Source organism: Rhinoderma darwinii, chromosome 13 (genome assembly GCF_050947455.1).
Source record: "Rhinoderma darwinii isolate aRhiDar2 chromosome 13, aRhiDar2.hap1, whole genome shotgun sequence".
In the NCBI taxonomy this organism is placed as follows: domain Eukaryota; kingdom Metazoa; phylum Chordata; class Amphibia; order Anura; family Rhinodermatidae; genus Rhinoderma; species Rhinoderma darwinii.
Window position 1 is genome coordinate 57,378,947 of NC_134699.1, and position 17,162 is coordinate 57,396,108.

The 17,162-nt window shown below is 43.4% G+C and overlaps 1 protein-coding gene across 4 annotated transcripts in view; it reads left to right on the forward strand.

Annotated features, from left to right (window-relative positions):
• The window catches only part of BAHCC1 (BAH domain and coiled-coil containing 1), a 104,983-nt gene that overhangs the window by 38,345 nt on the left and 49,476 nt on the right, over nucleotides 1–17,162 (forward strand). For all 4 annotated transcript variants that reach the window (XM_075846152.1, XM_075846151.1, XM_075846150.1 and 1 more), the window contains one exon: nucleotides 13,434–13,616. In XM_075846152.1, the coding sequence (XP_075702267.1) occupies nucleotides 13,434–13,616 (183 nt within the window). The remainder of the gene's footprint in view (nucleotides 1–13,433; nucleotides 13,617–17,162) is intronic.

Genomic DNA, 17,162 nt, shown 5'->3' on the forward strand with positions numbered 1-17,162 from the left:
TTCCACCACTATGTATCTATGTTTGAGGAATGTCTGCCACTATTATGTGCAGGTGCCGGGAAGCAGTTTGCGTGATCAGATGTTTGTGTTATCTCAAAAGAAAACGAAGATAAAATTGTGATTTATTGTAGAGAATGCTTTGATTTTTGTTTTTGGTTTCTTGCTTGACGAACAAAGGAATGAAGACGGCTACAAAAATGAAGAAAAACCAGATTGTCCCACTCTTCATAGGCTTTTGGGAGTTCGCTGTAATCTCAGACGGTTGAGAAAGATCTAGAATGCGATAATTAGACAATATAAATTCCGTTTATTAAATTACATGAATTTCCAAAAATAATATGAAACGAAAATATTCTGTAATCTATGTATTTTTTTCATCTTTTTGTTTTTTTATGTATATTTTTTTTAAAAAGATCAAGAAATCATGTCATCATCCCGTGCCCAAAGTCCTAATGTTAAGTTGCCCCATTCTATAGAAAAATGTAGCGCAGTGTGACCATGATTTGGTGAGCATTCGCATGTTGCTGAAGACGATCAAAATCTATCGGCTTGTTGTGCCTCTGCTTGGCACTAACCATGTTATGATCTTGGCTACAAATAATATGTCACAATTCAGCTAGGTCCATAGCCGGCCATACGTTGGATGGTGCTCTGTTGGTGCCCCCTTTTTCCCGTGTGTGGTGTACCATCGCCATTGTACAGCTTCCCAAACCATAAAGTCCCTAAATCTAAGCGCCATACAGTATGGTGTGCCAATAATAGTGACATATGTTGGCCAAACTACCCTCCATCCATACAATTGGCTAAATAACATTGCTATAGAGTGCTGCCCTCCTACACATTGCAAAAATAACATACTGTACAGTGCCAAAGAAGCGGTGGCACACAATGCCAAAGTTAATACCACCATACAGTGCTCAAATGCCAACATACAGTGACCGAATAAAAGTTCTGTATAAAAAGTAATCTGATAACCGTGCTATACAATGTCCACATAGTACATAATACAATCAATATTACGATATGTGGTGGTCACCAGCCTCGGGTGCCAGGCCAATTGTGGATCTCGTACCCGTAATGCCGCCTGACCAAGTAGTTGAGTGCGTGTATCGATTACTTCTGCCTAGACTAGAAGTAAATCGGTGCATAGTCTTTATATATCACCCATATGGATATCATTTTTTAATACTGGACTATAGATGGATGGACTTACCCAGTAGGCATTTGGTTTAGTCATCGTCATGCACCATTATGGAGCATGATGGCGCTATATAAACATACGGCGCTCTATCTATCCATCATAGACGGTTATATGAAGGAGAGCTTCTGTATTACAGGAACTTCCTTTCACCAACCATCAGGCCAAGCGCTGCCAGCCGTCTTCTGACTAATACCTTGTTCAGTACACAGTACGGATGCTATGAGCATCGGGTTTCTCTGCCACGTTTTCACCGAGCCAACTCACGGCCTGGCGCTGCCAGCTTATTCTTCTTGGTGCCTCCCTGACCCATTGCTTTCCTTTTTTTGACTTTACAGCCTTGTTCACATTAACCGTGAAGGGCAGAAATTATCCGGCAGCCCCTCGGGGAGATGAATTTGTGAAGCAGAGAGTGTTACCAACTGATTTAAGCTTGCAATTCCCGGCTCAAACAGCCCTTTAAATGATTAAATAGCATCGCGAAAAGCGTTATCTGTAGTGATGACTGCGGCTCGCCGTTTATTATGGTTAATGTATTGGGCTTTTTCATTTATTTATTCTGTGATTGTAATATTTGTTGTGGAACACATGCAATCAAATGTGCCCCTACCCTTTCCTCCTGCCCTTCCTTCCTTCTTAAAGGGACCTTACACCTAAAGTCGTGAGCTTGTGGTGTAGGTAAAGTTGTGACTACGGGAGCCGGGATCTTTCTGGACTTCATTAGAATACTAACCTGACGTGGCTGGTAACAGGGAACAGTAGAACATATATCTTTTTTTGTTTACATGCCCATATGTTCCAACCATGCAGTTGCTAGGTCTAGCTCTGGTTGGCGTTTTCCCATTTTCTGAACCTGTGCAGGACTTTGAGGACCTCTGACAGATCTATTTTAGGAAATAATTGTATTCCCCATAAAATAACAATTGTAGAGCACCCTTTTTTTTTTTTTATAGAACTCTACGTTGCACCGTTCCTCTGTTATTCCTCCTATAAATTTATGAAAAAATTGATAGCTGGGTGTTACCAGTTGGGGGTGTGTCCCTGCACAGACTCACACTGTCCAATCAGTGATGAGAGTGACTGCGCCCCTTTGAGAAGGGGAATGGTAACGCCCATTTATTCATAAATTTCTAGGAGGAATAACAGAGGAAGGTGACAATGCAGAGTTCTAAGAAAACATGATCCAGAATTGTTATTTCTTGGAATAAAAGTAACTACTAAAATAGATTAGTCAGGAGAGGTGCCCATACACATTGGATGAACGTCGGCAGACCCTACCGATTCCGGTGGGATCATCCATCCACCTAATAGTTAAGGGAGTTTGCCGCCTCTTCCCCAATGGCAGATGTAGGGGGTACAAAGGATCGGGCATATTGGATTTTAATATGCCAAATCCCTTGTTCTTGTGAGTGCCCGCCAGACGAGTTTGTCGGCAGCTTATTCCCCACTCCCCATTGAAAGCGCATACAAGTTTGGTCGGACCTACAGGGGGGGGGACGGGGACGGGGACGACTGCCGACAGTTTGCCCGGCAGCTATCTAAGGTTTATGGCTACCTTTACTGTATTATTAGCAAACCTCAAGGTGGGGAATAAGTATCAGGAATAGGGTGTGGAAGTGGAAACAAATACAATGCCCTCCTGTCCTGGGGCAAAATACGTCACCAGAATGGGAGGCTTATAGGGCCCCCTCTCTTTTATGTTAGCCACTGATGGACCCCGATATGAGTTTGAACATTTTAATTTAGTGTTTGTGTCCCTTTAAGAGTCTTTCCACTTGGGTTAGTGCTGGAGATGGGAAGCAGACACAGGGTTAATATTCTAGGTGACTCATGGTGAGGTTAGGGAATCTCCGGCTGACAGGACAGTCAGGAATGTCTGTTACATCACGGGCTCATTCATTCATTAGTCTCCAGGAGTCCGAAAACACAGTGTGAGTGCAGCGGTGCCCGCCAACAAAGGGGCACTGAACTTCAGCTATCACTTTAAAAAAAAAAAAATGTGGGTAGAATTTTTTATTTTTATTGTTCCATTGCCAAAAATTACATGATTTAGGTAACCTAAATGTATGGCCGCTTCTAGCGATGGTCGTAAAGCTACGTAGCAAGCTTTGCTGGAAGTATCGCCCGTGGCAGCATTGGCATCTATTGATCTATACTGTTGAGCACACGTAGATAACCTGTCCGATTTAGGGATCGGGCACTTGTGTTGTCCAAAGTAAGCACTGCGGAACGGAAACTACCCATAAAGCCCATTGTGCCTATGAATGTAATCTATTATTCTCTGCTATCAGCCATTTCAGACTGAATGTAGTGTTCTTGAATGGAATGAGTGATTTTAAATCCAGCCGTCTCCCTCCTACCCACTACATCCATATATCTTGTCTTATAGTGCTTCTGAACTTTTAGACGCTGGCCCTTTAAGAAGTAATAAGATATATTATTAGACTTCTGGGTAGTATAATTGGGTTTGCTGGCGTCACTAATGCCTAGTACTATATATAATGGAGTTTCTGTGTTCAGCTGCGTTGCTTATGGCATTTCATGGGTTAAATTGTTCTCCTGCTGGCAGCCGACAGATGGTTAATGGATCAGCTGTGTGTGATTCCACGATTAATAATAGTAGGATTCCTTCTCTTTGGGATCGGCCATCCCCGGTGGATGTGACGCACCCGCTCACAGCCCATTTTTAGTCTTATTTCTCTGTTTCTGAGATTTTTCTCCCTATTATGGGTACAATATGGACCGCTCCGTGCCGCCGCCAGTCCCATGTAAGTTTACATGAAAAAACATACAAGGCAGGTAGTGCAGTAGGAACAACATGGGAACCGAATACCACTGCCTTGATTGTGAAAGGGTTAATCACCGTACAATACGAGCACATTAGAAGTTTTGTGTGGGTACATTACATATACCGGCCATTTATGCAGATGTAGCAGAGCTGAATATAGCATTTGGGTATTTGCAGTATTGTTTGTGTGTTTTTAATGCAGTAGTTTAACCTGCAGTCCTATGTAAACACTGGAATGCAGTATGAATTTTGTCAGATGACAAACTCTGCTCTGCTGCACCTGGCATAGTCCGTTCTGCTGTGCCTGCAACATCCGCTGTATCTAGAATGTGCCATTTGATTCTGTAGCCTATTTCCCATCAGTAAGGATAAGGGATGCAGTGTGTTTACCTGCAGTCCTATGTAAAACTGCATAGCAGTGTTGTCACCATGAGTGGTGCGATGTGACAAATTTGGCTCTGCTGCACCGGGCACCTCCGCACCTAATCTAGAATGTCATGTTATATCTCAATGTCTGCTCTTACAGGTGTTTTCCAGTTCTATGTAAATCTTAATCATCGTATAGTTAGAAATTCTGCAAATTTCTTATATATGTTGTGTTTACATTTCTCACTGTTTACAAAATCTCTGCTTGCTTTCAGTGGGTGTAAACACTCTTCCTGTCCTGATCACATTTGACCTGACACAGGTGTAGGGTTTGTGACAGTGTTTCTTTTCTGTAACCAGCCCTGCAGTTGTCAGTTCTCTTGATTTAACCAATACTTTTTCCTATTCACTCACAGCAAGAAGAGATCTTGAAACTAGTGACGAATTGAAAGACAAAGTATATTAGAAAGCTGCAATACCAGACATGGGCAAGAGTGGCGCTGCTTCCCTTTGTTGCCATAGATGTTATGATTATGGATAACGGTTGACGCTACGGTTGCAGTGAATAGAACCATGGAGCTTTCCTCCTCCATGATCTCAGTTTAATGCAAATGAAGCTTAATCAACGTGTAATGAAAGTCCTGCCACTCTTTAATTCCTTACTATTTCCTAGTTCTCTGCTTGCTGTCAGTGAATAAACATACATTGATTACATTCGGAGGTGGGAAACCCTTCATGGTCATAACGAACACATGCAGGTTACGACAGAGAGCTCTGATACACTGTAACGAGTCCTGCATCTGTGTTTTGCGTGAACATGATTAGGACAGGGAAAAATTATATTCACTGACAGAAAGTAAAGGCAATGAAGCACAAAGTATAATAGATATTTGCCATCTCTTTATACAGTGATTCTGGGCTGAGCTGCAATACCAGATACGGCCCATAGACATGAGTGGCGCTGTTTTTGGAAAACAAAGCAGACCTTTTTGTCTATTCTTATACAACCCCTTTAAAGAGGATCCGTCCCCTCTCCTGACATGTCTGTCTTAGTAAATACTTGTATTCTCCATGAAATAACAATTCTGGAGCATCTTTTCTTAGAACTCTGTGCTGTTCCTCTGTTAATCATCCTGGAAATGTATGAATAAACTGACAACTGGGTGTTTTTAGATGGGGGCGTGTCCCTACAAAGACTGATACTGTCCAATCAGTGCTGGCAGAGTGAGATTGTGCTGTGACACGCCCCTTTGACCAGGGGAATGGTAACACCCAGCTGTCAATTTATTCATTAATTTCTAGGCGGAATAACAGAGGAATAGCAAAACACAGAGTAATAAGAAAACAAGTTCCAGAATTATTATTTCACTGGGAATACAAATAATTACTAAAATAGAGGTGTCAGGAGAGGGGACCGTTTCTAAGGCTTTGTCGGTGCCGCCGTTCTCTGGACGATCCTCGATACGCCTGGTTTGATTTATTACAGTTTATACAAAATAATTCTATAGTGATTACGTTTCTGGCCATGGCCACTCGTGCAGGGGACCAGGTCGTGTGAAGGGGCAGCGAGATGTGTGGTGCATGTGTGTGAACGTTGCAGACGAAGCCTGGGAACCTGGAACGCTGGTGCGGGCTGAGCGACTGCACCTCTGGGACTAGTCCATCTGAGCGGCGGAGGGGGTGTGGGATCCGAAGAAGGAGCTACGTTCTCAGGAACCCGCAGACGGCCCCAGTGCTGGTTCCTTCAACGCTTCTTCTACAATCTTGAGGCTTCTCCCTTTCACTTTTTAAATGAAAGCAAATGTCGTAGTGTCTGTTTCCCATCCTGCCCCGTGCTAGCGACGTCTCTGGTGTGGCATTACGGGGAGCCCCGTCACCCGCTCTCCATATGTACTCAAGTCTGGTGCATATGTATCGTCTTGACCTCCGCAGCCATACGTGTGTCCTGTGTTCTTCTATAGACGTTGGCTTGGGTCATAAAGGGGGTGTATCACTCCATAAAATAAGAGGGGGGGTATATTATTATTAAACATGTGTGGGAAATATGGGTCTGTACGTCTCCCAGATTTTTGTGTCTGCCAGAGTCTTGCTCATTGCGCGGATATGAGAGAAGTGAATATCCTTGGTGGGACGCACGTAAATATAATGGGGGGTTTAAAGACACAGGTTAAAGGGCATTTTCACTTTAAATGTAAAAATAGTCAATTCAAAAAATTCTCTCTATAAATGTTGTGTTTTCAGTCGCTCTTTTTTGTGTCTGAGCTGCAATACCACACTCCACCTGTAAACAGATGTGGCGCTGTTTTTTTAAAGAAAGCAGCCATGTTTTCCTATTCCTGTATAACTCCTTTAAGGCTTTTGGAAAGTATTTACGACCCCTATGGGAGCTGCTGTGATGAAGGCCATGTTCGTCTTGTATGGGAAATCCTCACGTGGGTATGGGAAATAGGCAGATTTGTCGTTTTGGTGTGTAGGAAAGCTGGGTGACCACTCGTGTGGGATTAGTAATGAAGGCCATTGTGGTTGTCACCCGGATCTAACTAGGACGAGATGCTTTTTTAACCCTTAAGGGGGTCTTCCCAACTCATTTATGGTAGACTGTGGTTATTGTCAGCTGTTTGAATGTGGTGCTGGGGTGTGCCTGTCCGTGTGGCAGCCGGTCACTAGAAGGACTGTTTGTGTGTATGACACTAGAAGTGTTGGGTCTTGTGAGTGCGCAGTGCGGTCAGGCACCGTGCCCAGGCAGATAAGCATCATATGAAAACAGCACAGGCCATGACACCAGTTGTAGACAGTGCTGAAACCCAAGTGGGAAGGAGGGGGCCGGGGACAGTGTCAATGTACTCACAGAATCCGAAGAGACGCGGACTTGAATTCATCCTGAATCTCCCAAAACTTCCATAGTTCAGGACTTTCAAATATGCCGAACATTGTAATAATATCCTTTAGAGGGCCCTATTCACAAAAACCGAAGAAAATACAGGAAAATAGACCAAAATCCTAATTACATCTGTTCTACATAGAAATCCTTGATTTCCTATTAAAGGAGTAGTACAGGATTAGAAAAACATGCCTGCTTTCCGCCTACAACAGTGTCACACCTGTCCACAGGTTGTGTGTGGTATTGCAATTCAGCCCCATACACTTTAATGCAGCCGGACTGCAATACCAGACACAACCCATGGACAGGTGTGGCACTGTTTCTAGAAGAAAGCAGCCATGTTTTTCTAATCCTGGACAGCCCCTTTAAGTTGAGAAAGCTGGGTGACCTCCAATATGACCACTATTATAGCTCTCCCTAGGGTTGTCACCCTATCCCCTCCCCCATACTCCTCTTATGTGATGAGATAGGAGTAGAGAATTATCACCCAATAAGTAGGTATAGCCCATTCTCTATCCTGGGGAAAAGGGGGTTGTATGACATGGAGGCCCATGGGAAATGGCCACATTTGGGATAGCCCTATCCCCCTTTCCTATGGGATGTCACCAGTTTCTCCCACAAAGTATTGGATGAGGGTGGCGAGGACAAGTGGTGGGGCCTCCTGTCCTGGGATGGTGGGGTGTTATGGTAGGGAGCCCCATTCTAGATATTGGGTTCTCTCTGGTCTGGTAAAGTACAGAGAGTCAAGATGACTAATGACGAGACGTGTCTTGGAGTGTCCGTTTATGATTGAGTAAATATGAACAACAATGTGCAATGTTACCTGAGATCCTTCAAGAAAAGATGGGGCCCAATAAGTGATTGAATCTACTGGTCATCTCTGGGCCATCACAGGCCAAATTGCTCTCTACTCTATGAAGGATACTCTTTTACATACTCTTTCCATACTTTGTGTCTTCTGCACATCTGCTCACCAAAAGGCGTTGTGTTTGTGTCTACTTCACACATTGATACCAGCTGGGCCGTTGGTCCAGACAGCGCTCTTGACTATTTGCCAATCTACACGCCTCGGGGGTATACGTGGCTGGAGAGCTCTGCACCTATAAACTAGATCCTAACACTCAATCATATTAGGCTGAATCCTCAATCTTCTATGTCAAACTTTTCTGGGAATCCAGGTCTGACCATATGTGGACCTCCGTTGAGCAGATATGGAGATCTTTGTTTGGTTTTAGTCCTTCAGGTTTAGGATAAGTTCTTATATCAATGCTGCCCTAAACCCATAGATACTGGAAAAATTCTTAAGAGTCATGGTGGGCATGCCTCCTGATTGGTACTCAATGGGGCCATTTAGTAGGTGCCAATGGACATAGAGGTTCATCTTACAAACATCTGGATCTTGGTCTTATACGATGTTCACCTGAATTCTGCCTGTGTAGTTCAATAGGGCCGTTCATACGACTGTTGTGAAGGGTCCGTTGAAAAGATAGAACATGTCCTATTTTCGTCCGTTTTCACAGATCCCTCAATAGACTCCAGTCTATGGGGATCCTTGAAAACGTGTCCTGCACGGGTGCAACTCAGACGGGAAAAAAGGCAGTTCGTGTGAATCTGGTGGCAAGATCTGTGTGACTGAGATCACATCTTGCTGTTCATGTGGTCAACAGCAGACTTGTGGTCAACCGTTAGCGTTGACATTCATTTTGTGGGCACGTTATCATAATTTCCTACTCAATGGATGCCCCTTCCTCCGCCCAACATAGAAGCTTATCTAGATCCTCATGTCTTGCTGCTTGTGACTGTAGAAATCCATAATAGAAAGTGTTGCGTTTGTCAGCCCGTCCTAAAAATACTAATCACATCTGCCAGTTCTCACACCTGTTATGCCCTAGGAAACATCTGGCGGTGCCAGGCAGTGTCATGACTGGATCTGGTCTGCAGAGCTTTGATCCCCGCTCTTCGTGAAGTGGAGGTGTCCTTGATTTAACTTCTTTCTTATTAGCTTCTATTTGGAGCTGATCCGAAGAGGCAAATTTGCAGTCACACCTATTTTTAAAGGGGCCACTCTCATACTTCAAAATGTGTGGTCCTCCCTATGAAACATTTAGGTTCCTCTACAGCTTGGCCAAAATGTCTACACTTCGGCCGGATGACCTGTTGGCCAAGAAGGCGTCACATCCCTAGCTACCAATGGCCAAAATTTTCCAAAAACAAAAGCCTCCGCCCAGCCTCCACACTAAAGATGGACAGAATTGACTCCATCTGAGGGCCACATCTAGAATGCTTCAGATTATAATAGGACTTCAGGAGTCCATTGAAAATAACAGTTGCCCGGTGCTCTACATTCAGCTTGACTTGAAGGACACACAATCTCAAATGAGGTTGTCCATAACAAAAACTCCACCTAAAAAATGTCTTTCGTTCAACGGTCTTCTTCCCAAATTCACTGGAAGGGAGGTGCGCATTACTAGGATCATTGAGAAATGCCTGGAATAGAAATCTATATTGGCTGACCCGGAGTAATTGTCATGGGTTTATCATGCCTCAAACTTGTTCCTTGTAAACCTCAGGTGGTCTCCAAAACCCATACACAGGCAAAATATTAACCCTTGCCTCAAATGCCAGGGTAGCCAAATTCATACTTACCGAACTAGAGATTTTTGCCAATTGGGAACTGGAGAATGCTTTGGTTGTCCCCAAAATTTTCCAAAAACAGCTATGACGTAGAAACCTGTGATTAGACTATGTAACCTCACTTGATGTCAAATTTAAAGGGGTTGAACAGGATTAGAAAAACACAACTACGGTCTTCCAAAAACAGTGGCGATAGAGCCGACCTGCAATAAGAGTCACCACCCATAGACCGGTATGCCGCTGTTTTTGAAGGGAAGGAGCCGTATTTTTCTAATCTAAGTAAGGAAGTTTTAAGTAATAGACCTCATTAAACTGAAGAACGTATTGATGGGGTTAAGTGGGAAGAGAGACAACATCCCACCCCCCTGTTAAAACCACACTTGGGACACTCATTTCCAAAATATCTAGGAGGGAGTAGTTTGGCAGCGTGGGATGACCCCCTCTGACAATTCCCCTCCCATCACCAACAGCCCGGACCTGTTTTCTATCAGAGCCAAATTACTTTGTATGTTTTCATTTTTATTTTTTCTGCTCCTACGTTTAGAAACACATGCGGAGCAAAGGAAGGGAGGGTTAAAAAAAAAAAAAAACAACGATCGTTTTGCAATTGTAGGCTGAATATTTGATAACCCTTTTGCTGCCAAAAGCAACCATAAAAGCAGTTAAATAATATGGGACACATCACATTGCAATGCTCCCATCTGGACGCGGTAGAGTTACTGTATCTGTGTTTCCAGGACTGTTATCCCAGGAGAGATCCCCGCCATATGATCTCACAATAAAAGTTTTCTTTTTTACGATCCGTGTAACTGTTTCCCTTGCTATTTTCTCCTGTGAACGGCTGCTGTTGGGTTGGCAGGTCCCGTTTCTCCCTCTACTTCCTCATCGTGAAGCTATTTATTGGACCCTTATGGGGTATGTGATAAAACCGTACAGGCAGATCATTATTACGACGGTTCCTTCTAATCTCGAGGATCATGTTCTTCTGGGGTAAGTAAATGGGACTCGGGGTCTCTTGGTAGGTTGTCACATTTTTGATTGCAAGCTTCTGGGTAGAAGTGAATATAAGCTTAAGGGTCTGGCTGGCAATTTTGCTCTTCCTATGACCTTATGGGCATATCATTGGGTTTTAACCTCCACTGGTGGGATTGTTGTGGGAGAATTATCCATGACATGTGACTACTATGGGTCGGTAAATTCTCAATTTGCCGGCCAATATCTAAGATGTTCTAAGGATCAGCGTTGCGTGATATTGGTTGAATATTGGTTATTAATATAGAATCCATAGGCATCCCAAATTTTAGGGCTCATGAATTCGCATTATAGAAATTGGATCTAGTGCTTTCACCATCGGTTTGTGCCTTGTATGCCAGAAGTCTCTCACGATGATTGTAGGTTCCTCACCTTCATAATTTGGTCAAACCCCATCACGGACCGTAAGCATCCCCAAAAAAGGCTTAATTCGTTCACCTATGTGGCTATAAGGACTAAATTTCCTGCCATTTTATGGAATGCAACGTATTGACAGATGTGCCTGTTTGAGAAGTCTTTAAGATCCATTGCAGATGACCAGCAGTGAATGGAAATCCCCCATCAAGTACCGTGGGTGTGAGCCAGGGTGGGGTTTAGGATGTGGCTCGAGCTCTGCCTTTTCCTCTAGTTTTGTTGGGAACATTTTTGGAAGGGCAGGCAAGCCGATACTTTGAGAATATTGCGTTGCTTCCTTAGGTCAGAGTTGAACGTGGTCCATCTCTTCTTCTAACAGCTGTGTGTGAACTGGCGCCGTATGGATACAACTGGGAACAATATGACAAGCATTTAAAAATAGGGCTCCAAAGAACTGGCTTGGGTTCATGCTAAAGTTGTTATTTTGGGTTGCACAGTTCACGGGAATGTGGTGGGATTTTAGAAGCTTCTTCATACAAACTGTAGAACATCTGAGTTTTCGTTGGTCTTAATATGTTTGCACACCTGTACACTGGCATAATCGAAGCATGAGGGATAGGTTGGCAGCCAATACCTCTCCAGTTGATACGGAACTACTCCCGGGTAAAGCACGCTGAGGCTTGTGGTTCCGTAATCGCTGAAGGTCCATTGGTTGCTTAAGCCTAGCCCTAAGCAAGGGAGGTCTTGGATGAGGGTTGTGTGTGTGTGTATAAGGCGTAATCTGGAAAGACACTTCTGACATCTCGCGGGGAATCTCACATCTGGAAATCACTCCCTGTCAGGTGACAGAAGCAGCTGGAGGAAGATGGGGGGGCAGTCATATGAGGCTCGGTAGAAGATGTGAGATTTTAACAGTGCCCCGAAGGCTGGGAGGGAAGGGAATTTATCATCCAATGATACAGTACACACCCTGTACACTGCTCGGCTATTGCACATGACTTCCATTAATTACTCGGTTTCTTCTTTCCAACTTCTGGATTACGCTTTGGTTACGAGTTGTGTGTGGTGTTTTGTTTTTTTTTTCCTTCTCATTCTTACCCTTTAATTTTAATCCCATAATAGTAAAAGCGTTAAGTCCATAAAAGTCTTATGAAACCATAAGGGCTGTGTTTTTAAAGGTCATGTTGAAGCTACAATGCACATGCCAAGAGGTCAGTCTGCCACATAAGAAGTTACCAGGATTATAAATGGCACATGGTAGGTGGGGGGCCCTTCTACAGACTTTGCATTGGGGGGCCTCTTGATACTTTTTCTTCCTACTTTTTATAACTAAGAAGTCACTTGGGTTAGTTGGAGTGGGTTCTCTGGACCCTTAAGATATTTCCTTACAGTTACAATGATGGATGTACATATTCCCGACCCTAAACTCAAATCTTCATAGGGTAGATGGGCAGAATTGGCCTTGACAACCATTACGATGTGGCACTAAAGTATTAAATCATCTATCAGGACATGCTAGACCGATGACTTGGCTTCAGATACAGCTTGACCTTCTTCTGCCATTGAAAAATGTAGTTGCCCCCATAGGAAATAATCCTGTTCCATCCAACAACTTTATTATGAAGATTCAAAAAGTTTTTTTTATTTATACAGTGAAACCTCTTTGAGATGGGAGGCTGTTCTTGGTCTTCTCAAAGTGGTGGTCTTTTGGAGAGGTTTCACGGTATGTTTTGACATTTTTGGATCATTGGAAAGTTTTCCCTGTGCCGTAGACTGGGGCTAAATGGCTACTTTCATGACAACACTTTTTACCTTATGCGTTGTCACGTGCTAATGCGTCAGTGAAACAGCAATAGCAAAGAATTCCAGTGACCCTCAAGGTTTTTGTTGCCACTCAAAACGGTCATGGAGTTTAGTATGGCTTTTCCATTTTCTGCAATGGGGAAAAAAGTTGCCCAATGCCCAACTTGATTGACATGAAAGTCATGTATTGTGTGACACGTGTTGCGTGACGTGTCGTTATCTAGTTGTAGTTCACGCCAAATTGCAGGTCACCCAATACCACGTACCCTTCACGGAACTACTCTTCCTGAATGTTCATTCACAATTATTTGTTGAGTTGATCTACTGCTATACTGATTATTTAGAAGGTCACCACTTTGTCCTTTTTTGTTTTTCAGCTAGCACCGGTTTGATGGCGAATTCCTCCCCCTCTTTCATGGGCAGTTTTCTGAGTAGTAGCCTGGGCTCTGCAGCAGCATCCGCACACCCAGCAGGAGCATCCCCATCTCCATCAGAAACTACGTACAGGGGACCCCACGGGGCCGGAGCCTCCCAGATATGGTTCTCTCACTCCCATGAAGGTCAGTTTTTTTTTGTTTTTTTTTGTTTGTTTTTTATACTCTTTTAGCGGCATGTTGGGAGTTGTAGTGTTCTATGTATAGAGTATAATGGAATTGTATAATGGCCATATTCAGTGATCAGGTCATGTTGGGAGGTGTCGTACACTATATACATAGGACACTGCACCTCCAAATATGACCTGACCACTGGATGTGACCATTATACTATTCTATTATATAGATAGGACACTACACCTCCCAACATGACCTGACCACTGGATGTGATACCACTCTATAATACTCTATACATAGAACACTACAACCCCTAATGTGACCTGACCACTGAGTATGGCCATAATACAATTCTAATACACTATATACTTAGGACATTACAATTGTGTTATCGCCATGCTCAGTGGTCAGGTCATGTTAGGGGTTGTAGTGTTCTATATATAGCATATAATGGAATTGTATTATGTTCACGTATAGTGGTCGGCTCATGTTGGGGGTAGTATTGTTCTATGTATAGAGTATAAGAAGAATTGTATGATGGTCATATCCATTGGTCAGCTCATGTTGAGAGGTGTATGTTAGAATTGTATTATGGTTGTGCTCAGTGGTCGGGGGGATGTTGGGAGGTGTAGCGTTCTATGTACGACAACATTGTATTATGTTAGGCTATAAGATGTAAGTGGGTATGCTATAGAGAAATACTATTAATGGTTGGTTTGGAACCTGGCGTTGGACACTTGCCACGCCTCACTTTCCATCCACCACCAACCCTGATACTTACAAAATCCCCCTTCCCCAAAAAAAAAAAAAATAAGACTTTGTAGCTGACTGAAGACCTCTATCATCATCTTGTCTCTTCTCACCTCTTCTGTATGAAATTTCCACAACAAAGCCTGTCTAAAGTTTAGCCTTGCACTCCACTGCCCTCATCTCCTCCTCATCAAAACCTGCTTAGCAGCATTGTCTACAGACACCTGCCAGCGGGGGCTTCAAGCCATCAGCATCCCGAGAGCTTAGACGAGATAACCCTTGACCCATTGAGTGTGTTAGGAATGGCTATGGCCCACTTCATTGTATTAACCATTACTCTTTTAATCCTTTGCTAAGTAGTGAATAAGATAATTAACCATTCTAAATACCAATTTGACGTTGCCGCGCCCAGAACTTGAGGAATCGGTTGGTGTGCAAATCTGTAGGGGTGTAAATTTATTATGTTCTGTTGAGGGTTGAGGATTATGACCTTCACATACTATACGTGATTGACCCTGATGTTCCTGGGCCCCAATGCAAAATTTATAACCGAGCCCCCAACCTACCATGTGCCATTTATAATACAGGGCCCAGTTGGCGACTTCTACCTCGGCAGCCTCCATAGCCATACCCGTGGGATGACCTATGTGGTTGGGTTCCTACTGAGATTAGATGTTTTTATAGTATAACCGAAACTTCTATCCATAGTATCCATCAGTATATCTAGATATAAATTAATGTAACCCCCCCCCCCCCCAACCCAAACAGCAAAACATCCATCTGATCATGAAGGTTGTATATTCCTTCATAAGTGAATGTACTGCTCTATGGATTGAAACCGGTTTATTACGAGCAAGTCCATGCATGTATGGTGGGAGGGGAAGTGGGGGGGGGTCACTCGGCAGGTTTTTCGGCCTCAAAATTATATAGAGATGTATTTACGGCCAACTTTTGGTCCTCGGGCCAAAACTGATTTTTAAGTCGTTGTACCATGTAATAGATCACCTATTAAGCAATGCCCTCACCCATAATGGGCTTAAGAGTTATTTTGAATTCAATAGTCACGTAACCGGTGACTCCCCTGCTTAACAATGGTAGAAACATCAAGATCTGGTATGTTGCTAGCCCTTGGGCGCAAAAGATTATTTGCATCTATACCTTTCAACGTTGTGGGACAAGCTAATCTTGATTCCTGCTTTGAGGGAATGAAGCCCCTTAGGGACTGTCCTAGGAGATGGATGTTTTTGTCATCAAGATGTTGATAGTCCGTTTTGCTTTTGGGAGAACGTATATGAAGACAAACAGTTTTAGCCGCAAGGGTGTTAGGGTGGAGCAGCCTTTATTGTAAGCCTTTTCAAGTATGTCAAGATATATTATTGTGTTGATGTCGTATTCGGAGATAATATTGCGTTGCTATGTATACCTATATGTTGGAAGACAATTGGGTTGGTAACCATTACAGCCTCTCGCCCACATTGGAACAATCTCTCTTTTGTAGAAGTGGTTGGTTGACTTATCAATAGGTTTTGTCCGACCACAGTGATGGTCAAGATTAAATTTTTGGATCAGGCTCGACTTCAAAAATAACATTGTTTGACCTTTTTAGTGAAGTAATTCTAGATCATTATACTAGTGCTCGACCTCTAAGACTCTGTTCACATTGTATTTGAGCCTTCCATTGGAGGTATATGTTGAGTAATACTCTTAACGTAGACCTCTGACGGAAGGCTCCAGTATATGTCACTGTAAAGACGTACATCACCCATAGGACCCCATTGACTTTATTTACTGTAAGCCTGTACATGAAAGTATTGTCCATTACGCTACTCCATACAGTAAAAGAAAAGATGACGACGCGTACCAACCCAAGGACACTCTTCGACCTACACTGGGTCAATGGGGCCCTATGGATACGTAGCTTTCCTGACACGTACAATGAACGTAGGCGTAACACGGACTTAGTCTCCATGTGTCGGCCTGCTAACGTATATCGGGCTGGTCAAGGTTTTTCATTACCATGTCCCAAGGTGTACAGGCAACTTTATCCACCTGTTGCTTGCCACTGCTATAGTTATGGTACAAAGGGGCAAATAAAAGTTATAGGTTAACTTGTCTGGGCAATAGAACATTTTGTATATGGCCACTCTATATAGTCCAAGCTGACGTGGACTGCATGTATGTTAAAGGACAAGGTGGAATTTCCCCATTTTTGTTTTTTGGAGTGTTTTGATTTTGGTTGGCATTGTGTAGAGGCTACTTGTGTTTTGACCCAGGCTCGTTGTGTTTTCCTCTTGTATCAGTCTTCTCGTTCTCTTTGTATGATGTCTTGCGCTGGTTGTCTCTCTTCCTCTCTTTTGAATATGAAGCCTGAAGAAGGGAGGGGAAGTTTGGATGGGGAGGGGGTGGGGGGTGTAGTTCTGATGTGGAACAAGCCAGCTGGCATCTTTTCAGACTAGCAGCCGGGCATGATGCCAGGGCCCATAGCCAATACCACCTCCCGCTCTCACTTTCTTTAACTCTGCGTGTTTCTGTCTCTCTGTGACTGAACTAATTTGGGAGGAATCGGGGTGTGGCGAGAAGATGGCCTTGCCCTTAACCCTTTTGATTGCCGTTTCTTCCATGTGATATTGTACCAAGCCTGGTATGAAAGTTTTTGATTGTTGCTTCACTAACTACGTTGGTTATGAAAGGGTTGATATAATATAATGGTGGTGCGGTGGGGGTTGTAGGGTTTGTGATGTGTTTCCAGTTGCAAATTCAAGGACTCGAAGTGTTTGAAGACGCGGCATCACTCATTTTCACTCT